The sequence below is a fragment of the Saccopteryx leptura genome, chromosome 11 (genome assembly GCF_036850995.1).
Source record: "Saccopteryx leptura isolate mSacLep1 chromosome 11, mSacLep1_pri_phased_curated, whole genome shotgun sequence".
Taxonomy (NCBI): Eukaryota; Metazoa; Chordata; class Mammalia; order Chiroptera; family Emballonuridae; genus Saccopteryx; species Saccopteryx leptura.
In genome coordinates this window covers 64,608,479-64,623,543 of record NC_089513.1, presented here as the reverse complement: position 1 = coordinate 64,623,543, position 15,065 = coordinate 64,608,479, and the positions used below count along the sequence as shown (strand labels likewise).

Here is a 15,065-nt window from a genome sequence, read left to right as displayed (position 1 = left end):
CAACAGAGCCACCCTGATGCTGTATAAAGATTATAGACCCAGAGATCTCAAATTCACTTATGCTCAAGGTGATTACTGCCTTAGCGGTCCCCCAAAGAATTCTCCGATTGTCCCCAGTTCCCAGGATTAGAAAGGTTGAAAGCCACTGCTCTATCCTACCCTACAACACTTCCTTTCATGGGGACTGTACCTTCTTCTCCCTGAGCAGTTGACTCTAGTTCCCTGCCAGCTGGGAACAAAACAGTCCTTCACTCCGGCAGAATCCAGGGGTTCCCCAATCCTTTCGATAAAACACAGTGCCTCCTACAGTCTGGCAGGCTCACTCTGTCCCGAGTGCACCCTCCTTTGGGCAGTGAGTGACATGTGCTGTCCTCTCCCCGGCTGTGAATCCACATGTCTAATAACTTGCTGTTGATCTCAACTGTCCAGGTTTGGGTGTCATGTATTCAACCATCGCCGTAACCCTAGGGTGGGAATCCCTCCGTCACCAACGGGATGAAGAGGAGGAGATCACGACAGGCTGGCCTCACCCTCTGCATCAGCCACATAACTCCCCATCCCCTTGCCTCTCCCCTCAGCCAGCCTATTGCCCTCTCTGCCTCTCAAGGCTGCTCCATATCTTTGCTGAGGTGTGATTCACTGGGCCGTCCCTCGCTTTAACCTACCCACTCACATCAGGCCCTGACCACTCTCTAGACCACAATGTCTGTGGACTGCCGGTTTGAACTCCTGATATACATACGTAGCACTGAGACAGGCTCATGACCAAGAGTGGAATTCTGACTTCATGTGACCGTGTTCCCTAACCCCATAATACATGCTGGCCTGTGTGGCAGGCAGGGGCTGGAGAATGGTATAAGATGAGGCAGCTTCTGTTTCTAAGGAGGATATAGGCTGACAGCCTTAAAAGACAGAAAAAAAAGTGTATATATGCACAGCAAGAAAAAAAACCCACATCAAAAACAAAGTCAAAAGATAAGCAGAACAATGGAAAACATTTACAAGCCATTTCAAAGTTAAAGGGCCAATTACCCTAATATATAAAGAGCTTATGTAGCAATAAAGAAAAAGGATATCCACTCCATAGAAATATGAGCAAAGAGGAACAAAAATATCCAAAGATATTCAACCTCACTCATTCACTCACTCATAAGAAATGCAAACTGCACTACACTGAACATGGTTGGCAGGCAGCCCCCGATGATGGCCCCAATGATCCCTGCTTCCTGTACTGACACCGTTGTATAATCTCTTTCCTCGAGTGTCGGCTGAGCTCAGTGACTTGCTTCTAGCCAAGAGAAGCGAAGATATTGCTTCTGTGATTAGGTTACCAAAGATAGTGATTTCTGTCTTGCTAGCAGACTATTATTTCCTTCTCAGACCATACATTTTGGTGAAGCAAGCTGCCATGCTAGAGACATCCTCAGGGGGAAAGAAATGAAAGTGGCCTCTGGGCAGCGACCAGTGAGGAACTGAGGCCCTCAGTGCATGCACCCACCCAGGAGCTGAGTCCTGTCCACACCACGTGAGTGAGCTGGGAGGATGACTAAGGCCGTGAGAGGCAATGAAGCAGAGAACCCAGCTACAGTGGATTAGGCCCACTGCAACCATGAGAGAAGTGAGTGCTGTTTCATGCGGCTAAGATGGGGGCTAATGTGTTCCCCAGCAATAGAATCGAATACAGTGAACAATGAAGTGCAATTTCCCATCTATCAGGTTGTTAAAGATCAAGGAGGCTGACAATAAACTATGTTGATGGGTGCTGGAGAACAGCTCTTTTCCTACAGTGTTGCAGGGAGTGGAACTGGTCCCGCCCCTCGGGTAGGTGATCTGGCAATGTCTAGCAAAGTCACAAATGCATGTACCCTTTGACCCAGCAATTCTATTTGCAACAGTTAATCCCACTCCTGTAGACAATGTTAAGGTTATTCATTGCAGCATGTTAGAAATACTATTTTAAGTTGTTGTTATGGGCTGAACTGTGTTGCCCCCCCAAATTAAAGTCCTAACCCCCAGTAGCTCAGAATATGACTATTTGGAGCTAAGGCCTTTAAAGAGTTAATTAAATTATAATGAGGTCATTAGAGCGGGCCTGAATTCCAAATGTTTGGTGTCCTTATAAGAAATGGAAATTTGGTTGCAGACCTGGAAGACCAGGTGAAGACCCAGGGAGAAAGAAGACAGCCATACACACGCCAAGGAGCACGGCCTCGGAAGGAACCAACCCTGCCGACACCTTCAGGCTGAGCTTCCAGTCTCCACTGCCCCTTTTCATCCTTCCCCACAGAACCCACCTGCACAAAGAAACCCACCTTGTGGGGCAGGCGATCTTCTCCTCTGCTCAGCTTAATCAGGCTGAGCCGATTACGGCCATTCCATCCCCCCTGCCAGTGTTCGCTTTTCAAGTGGGGCACGCCTCAAATCTGGCCAGCGAAATGTTGTGAGCTCTGCTGGAGGCTTCTAGAGAAGTATCCTTATGCTTAAGGAAGAGGAACCAGAGCAGACGGTCCATTTGTCTCTCTCTGGACATAATGTGGCAGTGAGCAATGGTTTGCAACCTTTTTTACACTTGGGGACCCACGAAAATAGAATTATTTGGGGGGCCACTAAGGCAGAAATCATCCTGAGCATAAGCAAATCTGTTTAAGAACATTGGGCATATAATCTTCAACCAACGTCAGGGTGGTTAACTCTTTCACAGACTGGCACAAAAATTGCTGGAAGACCGGTCGGCGGACAGGCAGTTGAAAAACACCGGCCGAGGACAAAACTGATGTGGCAAGAATCTGGAAAGATCCGGGGCTGGAGGTATCGCTGCTCAGTGATGACAACACTTCCCTACCCAGGAATCACCCTGTCCTAGAAGCCTCTTTTTGGGGAGATGAATGTATTTCCTTTTTATTTAACCCACTACTGGTTATGCTTCCCTGTGTTGATGGCTGAAACCATCCTAACCGACAAAGCTGGAGTGAGCTGAGGACACTCGGATATCCATTGCAGGAGTCTGGGTTTTATCCTGTTGGCAATCAAGACATCAACAGAGATTTTAAAACTCAGAAAGATCTGCATCATGGACATCCACCTGATATGGCACTTCACGTAGTGATCCCCACGTGGGGTGCAGACAATCCAATGAGACAGGGAAGAAATGCTAGAATGTCTTGTTAACCAATGTCACCCCGTTAAATTTGATTCTCTAAATAAAATTTAAGGCCCTGGCCGTTTGGCTCAGTGGTAGAGCGTCAGCCTGGCGTGCAGGAGTCCTGGGTTTGATTCCCAGCCAGGGCACACAGGAGAAGCGACCATCTGCTTCTCCACCCCTCCCCCTCTAATTCCTCTCTGTCTCTCTCTTCCCCTCCTGCAGCCGAGGCTCCACTGGAGCAAAGTTGGCCCGGGTGCTGAGGATGGCTCTGTGGCCTCTGCCTCAGGCACTAGAATGTCTCTGGTTGTGACAGAGTGACACCCAGATGGGCAGAGCATCACCCCCTGGTGGGCGTGCCGGGTGGATCCCAGTCGGGCACATGCAGGAGTCTGTCTGACTGCCTCCCCATTTCCAACTTCAGAAAAATATAAATAAAATTTAAAAAATTTAAAAAGTCTAAAAATAAATAAATAAATAAAATGGCATTCATACTTTGCTTTAAAACACAGAAATGCTAGAATGGGTATTTCTGTCTATTTTTTTTACCCTTTTGTATAAGTTCTTAAAAATCTGCAGAGTACTACCTGTGAAAGAATATCAGTGAAAACAAGAATAACAGCAGTTAAACCCTCATAAGTGCTTTCTAATGCCAGGCACTGTTACAAACACTTCACAGTCCTCCTATCAGCCTTACAGGGTCAATTCTAATTCACAGAAGAGAAAACTGGGGAACGGAGAGCAAACTGTTTAAGTGACAAAGGTCAAACTCGAAGCCAGTTAGGTTAGCCCCAGAGTTCGGGCGCTTAAGCAATACGGTATATACTATTACAGTGCCTCTCCATATGTAATTTATAAACCTGAGTGTGGATGCGCATGTGCCTGTGTGTATAATTTCTAAACCAATGTATGTATGTAGAGGGGATTTATATATATGAGTATGCATAAAAATATATATGTCGCTGTATATATAAATATACACACGCATATGTGTATCAATGTGTGTGTGCATACAAAGGATACATACTCATGATGCTATACTGATAGAAACACTCAATAAAATAGAATTCTTGAATATCCCTGGTATAGAGACTAAACTCCAGGGAGTGAGACCAGAGTGAGGAGGGTGGGGAGGAGGCGGGAGGCCCGTGCTGGGTAGTGGGAGGTGGCACTGAGGTGTGTGTGTGGAGGGGGGGGAATTCATGGGAGGAACTCTTTGGGGTGTGGAAGCCCGGTGCTGAGGTGCTCTTGAGATTATAGCAGTGCTGACTAACCACTGGTTAAAGAGGGGAGTGGTGCTAGAGGGCCCCAGGCCACTGGGAGGAAGAGGAGGGCTGAGGGTCAGGACTCAGGGAGACCAGTCATAGGGAATGGGGCTGAGTCAGACTGGGACAGGCATTCCGGTTTGCGAGACGGCCATCCCGGGGCCTGAGCCGGTTGTGGAGCTGACAGGCACCGGTGCTGTGGTGTTAGGAGGAGCTGGACAGCTCGGGTCAGTGAGAACAGCTGGGGCAGGCAGGCAGGCAGCAGCCACGTCAGGGGGTACAACAGGCGAGAGTGGAGGGTCCCGCAGCAAACCAGAGGACAGGGACTCCTGGGGGGGGGCAGGCAGCAGCCACGTAAGGGGGTGTAACAAGAGAGAGTGGAGGGTCCCGCAGCAAACCAGAGGACAGGGACTCCTGGGGGAGGGGGGGGAGCAGCAGCAGCCACGTAAGGGGGTGTAACAGGCGAGAGTGGAGGGTCCCGCAGCAAACCAGAGGGCAGGGACTCCTGGGGGGGAGCAGCAGCAGCCACGTAAGGGGGTGTAACAGGAGAGAGTGGAGGGTCCCGCAGCAAACCAGAGGGCAGGGCCTCCTGGGGGGGGCAGCAGCAGCCACGTCAGGGGTGTAACAGGAGAGAGTGGAGGGTCCCGCAGCAAACCAGAGGGCAGGGACTCCTGGGGGGGAGCAGCAGCAGCCACGTAAGGGGGTGTAACAGGAAAGAGTGGAGGGTCCCGCAGCAAACCAGAGGGCAGGGACTCCTGGGGGGGGCAGCAGCAGCCACATAAGGGGGTGTAACAGGAGAGAGTGGAGGGTCCCGCAGCAAACCAAAGGGCAAGGACACCTGGGGGGGGGGCAGCAACCACTGACTGTGGCCACGAGGGAACGTGGGACCAATGTTTCAAGATTTCCCAGGTTTTCCAGATAAAATAGGAATCCGATTTTTACATGAAGTCTGATTTTTAAGTGTTGCTTAAAAGAAAAAATTGTAAACTGTTGCAGGAAATAAAGGAGGACAAAAATACTCAGACGAGCGCTGGAAGGGGGTGTTTATTTTAGCCGGGGGATCAGCGTGACCCAGTAAAGGCAGAAGACACGAGCTCCCTGAAGTTAGCTTTTCTGAGTCTTATACTTTGACAGCTTTAGCTTTCACTGACAAGTGCCTGATTTCTTTGACTTCTTTGTTTGCAGATGGACGTGTGACTTTTGTGTCTCTGGGAGGGAAGGGGGTATGAGAGGTTTGAACCATCTGTCCTTGACTGTTCACATATCCCATTTTTCTTGCCTGTGTTGCAAAATTTTTTTCAGGGATCTAATAAAGGGCTTCCCAGCTGGGGTTTGTTACTTTTTCAAACTCAGTCAGCCCTTCGAGTCCTTCCTCCCTCATGTTATCACGAGAGAATGTGGGGCCAATGTTTCAAGGCTTGCCAGGTTTTCCAGCTAAAACAGGAATCAGATTTTTACATGAAACCTTACGGCTAAGTGGCAAACTGGGATTCAAATGCTGACTGGTTCCAAATGAGTGAAGGACGGGACGTGGAGCCCCACGGCGCACAGACCTACGGCAGTGAGGGAGGCAGATGTGGTGACTGGCAGGTGTGTCAGCCCTGCCTCTCCCAGACAGCCTACTGAAGACAACTTTTGTCCTCAGCTGCTTGCCAACTATCAGGAAATATCTGGCCAGTAATTACTTAGCATTCTTGGATACTATGCTTTTCCAGGGAAGACTTCTGAAGGTCATGCTGATGAAAGAAACGGGGCTTTGATGGCGGAAGAACAGGGACGGTTTGGTACATGGACTTTTTTGTCTGATGGTAAATCCCAGTTCCTGACTCTATGGAATTCTGGTAGGGTGTAAATCCAGGGGCCCTGCCTCCCCTCGAAGAGGGATTAAAACATAAGTCAGGTTGGCCAAACAGAGAATACCTCAGGGAACAGTGATTAGAATAGGAGTGGACATCTGACACCAAGCTCAACTTTGGGGGACTGATGTGGATATAGACAAAGATCTCTCTCTCTCCTTCTCTCTTCTTTTTTAAAAAGCACATTTACAAAGGACAGACTGCCAAGGTCACCCTCCCCTCTAGGTACAGAATCCTGTCTGAAAATGAAGCAGAGCGGAGAGATAGAGCCAGCATATTGATACCATTTAAGCTGTGGGATCACACCATGCTTTAAAGTCAACCTCTTAGAGATTTCAATTATATAAGCTAATAAAACTGTCTTTTAAAGCTTAATCTAGGTTACATTTAGCCTCTGCCACCAGTAATTAAAAGAACCTCTACCAATTTCTAGAAAAGATGTATTTGAGAAGAGGATGCCCTACCCCAGAGGTCCCCAACCCCTGGGCCACGGACCAGTACCAGTTCGTGGGCCATTTGGTACTGGTCCGCAGAGAAAGAATAAATAACTTACATTATTTCCGTTTTATTTATATTGAAGTCTGAACGATGTTTTATTTTTAAAAACTGACCAGATTCCCTCTGTTACATCCGTCTAAGACTCACTCTTGACGCTTGTCTTGTAAGTTAGACAATTATATTTAAAAATACCACAGTTTTTACGCCAGTCGCATAATTTTATTTTGTGCATTTATCCGTCCCACTCTAAAGGCCGATCCGTGAAAATATTTTCTGACATTAAACCGGTCCGTGGCCCAAAAAAAGGTTGGGGACCACTGCCCTACCCCATGCTCCTCCAGCTGGGCCCCGTGTAGTGACCTACTCCTAGAGTGACATTAGGCAGTGCCCCCACCACCATCATCCCATTTTCTGCCCTCTTACCTGAAAATGATTCAGAAGTATGCCAGCCCCAGACAGTCCCAGGCCTGCAAATATGAAGGGCACTACCACTTGAAAGCCAATGGATAAGGCGGTCTCCCTGCTGCACTCAGTCCCCAGTGGTTTAGTGGCCACCGTCTGGCTCTCATCTTCTGAGGCTGCAAGGAGTCTTCCTGTGCTGAGGGTCTGAAGCAGCCCTAGCTCCTCCGGCCTCCGCTGTCGGGTCTCTGTCCCATCCATGTGAGCGCAGCTGAGCCCCTGGCAGCCGTAACCTGGGAGACACAAGGCAACAGGGATGGTAGGGCAGAGCTCCCGACCCTCCCTGGGGTGACGCCCTGTACGTCCGTGGGCCCTTCTGTCTAACGGAGGCTGGCATTCTCTCAGTCCACAGCCCTCACCCAGTGCCTGCTCCACATGTCCACCTGCAACCTCAATTTACAAACTTTTTTTTTTTTTATTTAACATGCACATGTTTGAGAATTAAAAAAAAAACAAACCATACACAGACAGAAGAGAGTATTAAAATAGACAAATTGGAGCCAGCAAAAATGATGGTATACGGATCTCTGAAAATTCTCTCCTTCATAAAACCAACAGGAAAATTGTCAGAAGCAACTTTTTTCGAACTCTGGAAATTAATCACAGGCTTGTAGCAACACAGAGTTATTCAAGAGAAAATGCTGAATCTCAGCACAAACAGCAACACTGTAATGTTCAAAGTTTCAGCTCGCCTTAGTGCCATGCCCTGCTCTCCCCTCTGCCGCAGCCTTAAAAACTCTAAAAACACCCTGGAGGGAACGGAATGGCTCAGAGCTTTTTCAAAACCTCATTCCCAGAGCATTTTCATTACTTGATCTGATCAGGGGTCCCTGGAAGGTAGCACTTGCAAACAGTCTGTATTTCACCAGACTTATAGGTTGCTTAGAGTAAAAACGCTTTTCTCTAGGGGACATTTGTTGAAACAGTTATAGGCACTTTGTGGCTACCTGAGGCAGTAGACAATAGTTGAAAAAATAATACACTAACCAAAAACCTACAAGGAAAAGCTGGGGAATAAGATGCCTATGCAGGCTTTAAAAAGTTTCTACACACTTCTGGGAATTTAGAAGGGCACCCGTGTTGAGCAAAGCATATGCCCAGGAAATACCTGAGAATGCCCTAAGCCAGGTGTCCCCAAACTACGGCCTGCAGGCCGCATGTGGCCCCTTGAGGCCATTTATCCACCCCCCCCCCGCCCGCGGCATTTCTGGAAGGGGCACCTCTTTCATTGGTGGTCAGTGAGAGGAACACTGTATGTGGCGGCCCTCCAACAGTCTGAGGGACAGTGAACTGGCCCCCAGTGTAAAAAGTTTGGGGACCCCTGCTAAGCATTCTCACTCTCCCCATCCCTCTCACTAATGTGGAGGTTCTGCACAGGCAGAAAGTGAAGGTTAAGGCAGAGTTATAACTACCTGACTGAATGAATGTTAAAGGTGTGTCCCCTTGGCAAAGACTGGGAGACTTACTGGGTCCAGCCGTGGTGATCAAGAAAATCTCCAGCCAATCATTACCTGACCACTAAGCAGAGAATTCAGTGGCTATATACAATAAAGAATATAGACTAAAGAGTTAATTCAGAAGAGTCACTAAAGAAATAAAAACTATAACAAGCAGCAATAACAAGAAACCCTAGAGGGGAGAATCTGATGTCCAGGGTTGTCACATTATATAACTTTAAATGTCCAGTATTTGTTTAAAAAAAAATAAAGACATTCAAAGAAACATTAAGGTATGGCCCAGCTTGACCAGGTGGTGGCGCAGTGGATAGAGCGTTGGACTAGAACGCGGAGAACCCAGGTTCAAAACCCGAGGTCGCTGGCTTGAGTGCGGGCTCATCTGGTTTGAGCAAGGCTCGCCAGCTTGAGCCCAAGGTTGCTGGCTTGAGCAAGGGGTTATTCCATCTGCTGTAGCTCCCCAGTCAAGGCACATATGCGAAAGCAATCAATAAAAAACTAAGGTGCCGAACGAAGAATCGATGCTTCTCATCTCTCTCCCTTCCTGCTCTCTCCCTTACTGTCTGTCCTTATCTGTCCTTCTCTCTGTATCTCTCTGTCTCATCACAAAAGAAAAAATAAGTGGTATGGCCCATATACTGTGGAAAAAGCAATTAATAAAAATTATCCCTGCCCTGGCCAGTTGGCTCAGTCGTAGAGCGTCAGCCTGGCATTTGGATGTCCTGTGTTTGATTCCTGGCCAGGGCACACAGGAGAGGTGCCCATTTGCTTCTCCATTCTTCCCCCTCTCCTTTTTCTCTGTCTCTCTCTTTCCCTTCTGCAGCCGAGGCTCCATTGGAGCAAATGTTGGCCCAGGCGCTGAGGATGGCTCCATGGCTTCCGTCTCAGGCGCTAGAATAGCTCTGGTTGCAATAGAGCAGGGGTCGGGAACCTATGGCTCGCGAGCCAGATGTGGCTCTTTTGATGGCTGCATCTGGCTTGCAGACAAATCTTTAATAAAAATAATAATAATGTTAAAAATATAAAGCATTCTCATGTATTACAATCCATTCATTTCCTACCGCTCATGTTCATGGTTAGCTGGAGCCAATCACAGCTGTCCTCTGGGACACCACCAAATTTTTATTGGATAATGTATAACATACACGGGTCGTTGTATGGCTCTCATGGAATTACATTTTAAAATATGTGGCATTCATGGCTCTCTCAGCCAAAAAGGTTCCCGACCCCTGCAATAGAGCAATGGCCCAGAAGGGCAGAGCATCGTCCCCTGGTGGGCATGCCAGGTGGATCCCAGTTGGGTGCATGTGGGAGTCTGTCTCTCTGTCTCCCTATTTCTCACTTCAGAAAAATACAAAAAACATAAATAAATTATCCGTAAGGAAGCTCAGACATTGAGTGGGCAAAGACTTTAAATCAGCTACATTAAATATGTTTAAAGAATTTAAGGAATCGTGTCTAAACAACTAAAAGAAAGTATGAAAGTAAAGTTTAACCCAATAGAGAATACCAATAAAAGAATTATTTTTAAAAGAATAAATTCTGGATTTGTAAAATATAATAGCTGAAATGTGAAATTCCCTGGAGGAGCTCAATAGCTGAGCTGAGCAGAGAGAATAATGAATCACTGAACTGAAAAATAAGTAAACAGAAATTATTCATTCTAAAGAACAAAAAATGAAATGAACAAGTTTTAGGGACACATAGGAAAGCACTGAGCATATCAGCATTCACATAATGGGAATATCAAAAGTATAAAAAAATACTTAAAAACATAAAGGAAAAAAGCTTTCCAAATCTGATTAGCAAATTTTCACATTCAAGAAGCTCAGCAAATATTAAGTAGGATAAATTTAAGAGAGCCACACTAAGACACACCATTATTAAACTGTCAAAAGGCAAAAGGCAAAAAATAAAAAATAAATAAAAAGAGAGACAGAATCTTGAAAGCACTTGAAAGCAAAGAGAAATAAATCATATACATGGAGTGCTACATAAGATTAATAGCTCTCTTCTCATAAGAAACCATGGAGGACAGAAGGCAGTGGGAAGACATATAAAAGTGCTCAAAGAACAATACTGTCAAGAGTTGTTTTTTTCTTAAGAGAGAATTGGGGAGGAAGAAAGACAGACTGCCTTGTACGTGCCCTGACTGAGATCTGCCCTGCAAGCCCCCTACTGAGTGATGCTCTGCCCATCTGAAGCCAATGCTCTGTTACCCAGCAACCAAGTATTTTAGCGCCCGTGGCGAGGCCATGAAGCCATCCTCAGTGCCGGGGCCAGCTTGCTCCAACCAAGCCATGGCTGTGGGAGAAGGTGAGAGAGATAGAGAGAGAGATGGAGAGAGAGAAGGGAGAGAGGGAGGGGTGAAAAAGCAGATGGTCACTTCTCCTGTATGCCCTGACTAGAAATAGAACATGGGACATCCACAAGCTGGGCCAATACTCTACCACTGAGCTAACCAACCAGGGTGTTGCTTTTTTTTTAGGTGAGAGGAGGGGAGATAGTGAGGTAGACTCCAACCTGTATCCCTACCAGGATCCATCCAGCAACCCTGTCTAGGGCCCATGCTCCAGTACTGAGCTATTTTTAGTACCTGAGGCTGATGTACTGGGACCAACCAAGCTGGAACCAATTGAGCCACTGGCTGTGGGAGGGAAAGAGGAAGAGAAGCAGCAGATGGTCACTTCCTCTATGTGCCCTGACTGGGGACTGAACCTGTGCTGCCCATATGCCGGACCGATGCTGTATCCACTGATCTACCTGCCAGGGCCCTGTCAAGAGTTCTATCAGCAGCAAAAGGATCCTTCAAAAATAAAGAAGAAATTAAGATTCCCAGATAAATAAAAACTGAATTTGTCACTAACACACCAAATGGTTTCTTTTAGGCTGAAATAAAAGGATCTAGACAATAGTTCAAATCCACATAAAGAAATAAAGAGCAATATAAAGGTAACTATATAGGCAAATGTAAAAAACAGTATAAATGCATTTTTTGGATTTTTTCCCCTTATATCTGATTTAAAGACAACTGCATAACCCAATAGTTATAAATAACTGTTTATGGAACACAAAGTATACACATGCAATTTTGTAAGACAATAACAGCACAAAGAGAAAGTACACAGAGCTATTACAGGAACAAAGTTTTATATATTAGTGAAACTAAAGTGCTATTAATTTGAATTAGAATGTTATCAGTTAAGGTGCTAACTGTAATTCCCAGGGCAACCACTAAGAACATGACTAAAATATATTTACTTTACCGGAAAATAAAAATGATAGATTAGATAAATATGTATCTAATTCAAAAGAAGAAAATAACGAGGCTCTGGCTAGGTAGCTAAGTTAGTGAGAGAGTCATCTGGATACAACAAGGTTGCAGGTTCGATCTCCGTCAGGGCACATATAAGAATTAACCAATAAATGCATAAATAGGTGGAAAAACAAATTGATGTTTTTTTTCTCTCTCTCTTCCTCTCTATCTAAAAATCAATCAATAAAAAATATATAAATAAATAAAAGAAGGCAGTAATGAAGGTTAGAGGAAAAGAAAAAAACCTGAAAATATACAAAACAGATGGCAAAATGGCAGATATAAATCCTATCTTCTCAGTAATTACATTAAATAGAAGTGGATAGGTTGGAACTGAAAGGATTTTAAAGATATGCTATGAAAAGTAAGAAAAAAACAAAAGATACAATAGGAAAACAGTAACCAAAGAGAGCTGGAGTACTTTACTAATATAAGGCAAAACAAATGTTAAGACAAATTGTCACTACAAAGAAAGATATTTGATAATGACAAAAGGTTCACTATATCAGGAAGACATGACAATTATAATATGCACCCAAAAAAGAACCACAAAATACATGAAGCAAAACCTGACAGAACTGAAGTCAGAAAAAGACAATTAAACTATAATAGCTGTAAACTTCAATACTCCGCCTTCAATAATCAATAGAACAATTAGAAGATCGGCAAGAAAATAGATGACTTTAACATCGCTATAAACCAATTAGATTAAACAAACATCTATAGAATACCTAACAACAGCAGAATATATTCCCTCCGGGGGTTGGAGACCACAGGGCTAGAGGAAATACTCAAATGTCAATATTTACCGTATTTCCCCATGTATAAGATGCACCCATTTTCAAAAATTTGGGGGGTCTAAAAACTGGTTACGTCTTATACAGTGGTTGAAGATATTTTTTACTTGTATTTCCCACTTTTTCCTGCTTGATGAGGACTTGTATAAATTTTATGATGAATAAAACTTGAGTTCACCCTGACCAGGCAGTGGCGCAGTAGATAGAGTTTCAGACTGGGATGCAGAAGATCCAGGTTTGAAATCCCGAGGTGCCGGCCTGAGCGCAGGCTCATCGGGTTTGAGCAAGGCTCACCAGCTTGAGCCCAAGGTTGCTGGCTTGAGCAAGGGGTCACTTGCTCTGCTGTAGCCCCCCACCACCATCAAGGCACATATGACAAAGCAATCAATGAATAACTAAGGTGCCACAATGAAGAATTGATTCTTCTCATCTCTCTCCCTTCCTGTCTGTCTGTCCCTATCTATCCCTCTCTCTGTCTCTGTCAAAAAACAAACAAACAAACAAAAAACTTGAGTTCAATAATTTTATATAATACATTTTTTTTCAAATTTCAGGGCCCCAAAATTAAGGTACATCTTATATATGGGAGCATCTTGTACATAGAGGAATATGGTACCTTAAATGTAAATGGACTGGACTCATCAATAAAGAGACACAGTAGCAGACTGGATTAAAAAGCAAAACCCAACCATAGGCTACCTTCAATAGACATATCTAAGCTGCAAGGACAAAAGTAGACTCAAAGTGAAAGGTTGGAAAACGATTCTCCAAGCAAATAATACTCAAAGAAAAGCAGGTGTAGCTACACTCACATCTGACAATGCCGACTTCAAAACAACAAAGGTAACCAGAGACAAAGATGGTAATTTCATAATGTTAAAGGGCACATTGTATAAAGAAGACATAACACTTCTTAATATATATGCACCAAGGACACCAAAATATATGACATCTACTAACTGATCTAAAAATAGAAATGACAAAAACACATTTATACTTGGAGATTTCAGTACACTATTGACGGCTCTAGAATCATCATCCAAACAGAAAATCAATAAAAAAATATCGGCCTTAAACAACACATGACACCAAACAGATATAATAGATATTTACAGGACATTTCATCCCAGGACTTCAGAGTATACATTTTGCTCTAGTGTACATGGAACATTCTCAAGAATAGACCATATGTTGGGCCACAAAACTATCATTAACAAATTCAAGAAGATGAAAATGATACCAACCATATTCTCTGACCATAAGGCTTTAAAATTAGAATTCAACTACAAAAAAGGAGAAACCTAAAATATGTGGGAAACAACATATTTCTAAATAATGACTAGGTCAAAGAAGAAATAAAAGCAGAGACAAAAGATATACTATACATACTAACAAAAATAACAATACGACATATCAAAATTTCTGAGACGCAGCAAAAGCAGTAATAAGAGGGAAGATATATCACTACAGGCTTATATCCAGAAACAAGAGAGATCCCAAGTAAATAACTTAACATCACATCTTAAGGAACTAGAAAAAGAACAAAGGCAACCCAAAATTAGCAGAAGAAAAGAAATACAGTGATACCTTGATACCTTGAGATACGAACAGAACAGCATACAAATGTTTTTTTTAAGATATGAGCTGTGACTTGGTCCATATTTTTGTTCAAGATCCGAGCAAAATTCCGAGATACGAGTCGTGATTTGGGAAGCTGCTACTAGTTGGCGTGTTGGTGCACGGGTCCATTGTCGGCAGTTTGATATATGAGTTGACTGACTTACGAGCTTGGTTACAGAATGAATTAAATTCGTATTTTAAGGTACCACTGTAGTAAAAATTAGAGCAGAACTCAATGAAACAGAGAACAAAAAAACTATAGAAAAAATTAATACAACAAAGAGCTGGTTCATTCAAAAGATCAATAAAATTTATAAACCCCTGGCTAGACTCACTAAGGAAAAAAGAGAAAGGACTCACATAAAAAAAAAATCCAAAATGAAAGAGGAGAAGTTACCACAGATATCATAGATATACAAAGGGTTATACTAGAATACTATGAATAATTATATGCCACCAAATTCAACAATCTAGAAGAAATGGATTAATTCCTAGAACTATACAATCCTTCTAGACTGAGTCACAAAGAAATGGCAAAAACCTAAACAGACCCATAAGCAGAGAGGAAATAGAAACAACTATCAAAAACCTCCCTGAAAATAAAATTCCAGGACCAGATGGCTACACTAGTGAATTCTACCATTCATAGAAGAGTTAGTAT

General features: G+C 44.1%; 1 protein-coding gene across 3 annotated transcripts in view; it reads right to left on the bottom strand.

The window, feature by feature from the left end:
* Window positions 1-15,065, bottom strand: part of SLC41A3 (solute carrier family 41 member 3) — a 70,900-nt gene that overhangs the window by 48,421 nt on the left and 7,414 nt on the right. For all 3 annotated transcript variants that reach the window (XM_066353092.1, XM_066353091.1, XM_066353094.1), the window contains exon 2: window positions 7,182-7,450. In XM_066353092.1, coding sequence (XP_066209189.1) covers window positions 7,182-7,418 — 237 coding nt within the window. In that variant the 5' untranslated portion in view covers window positions 7,419-7,450. The remainder of the gene's footprint in view (window positions 1-7,181; window positions 7,451-15,065) is intronic.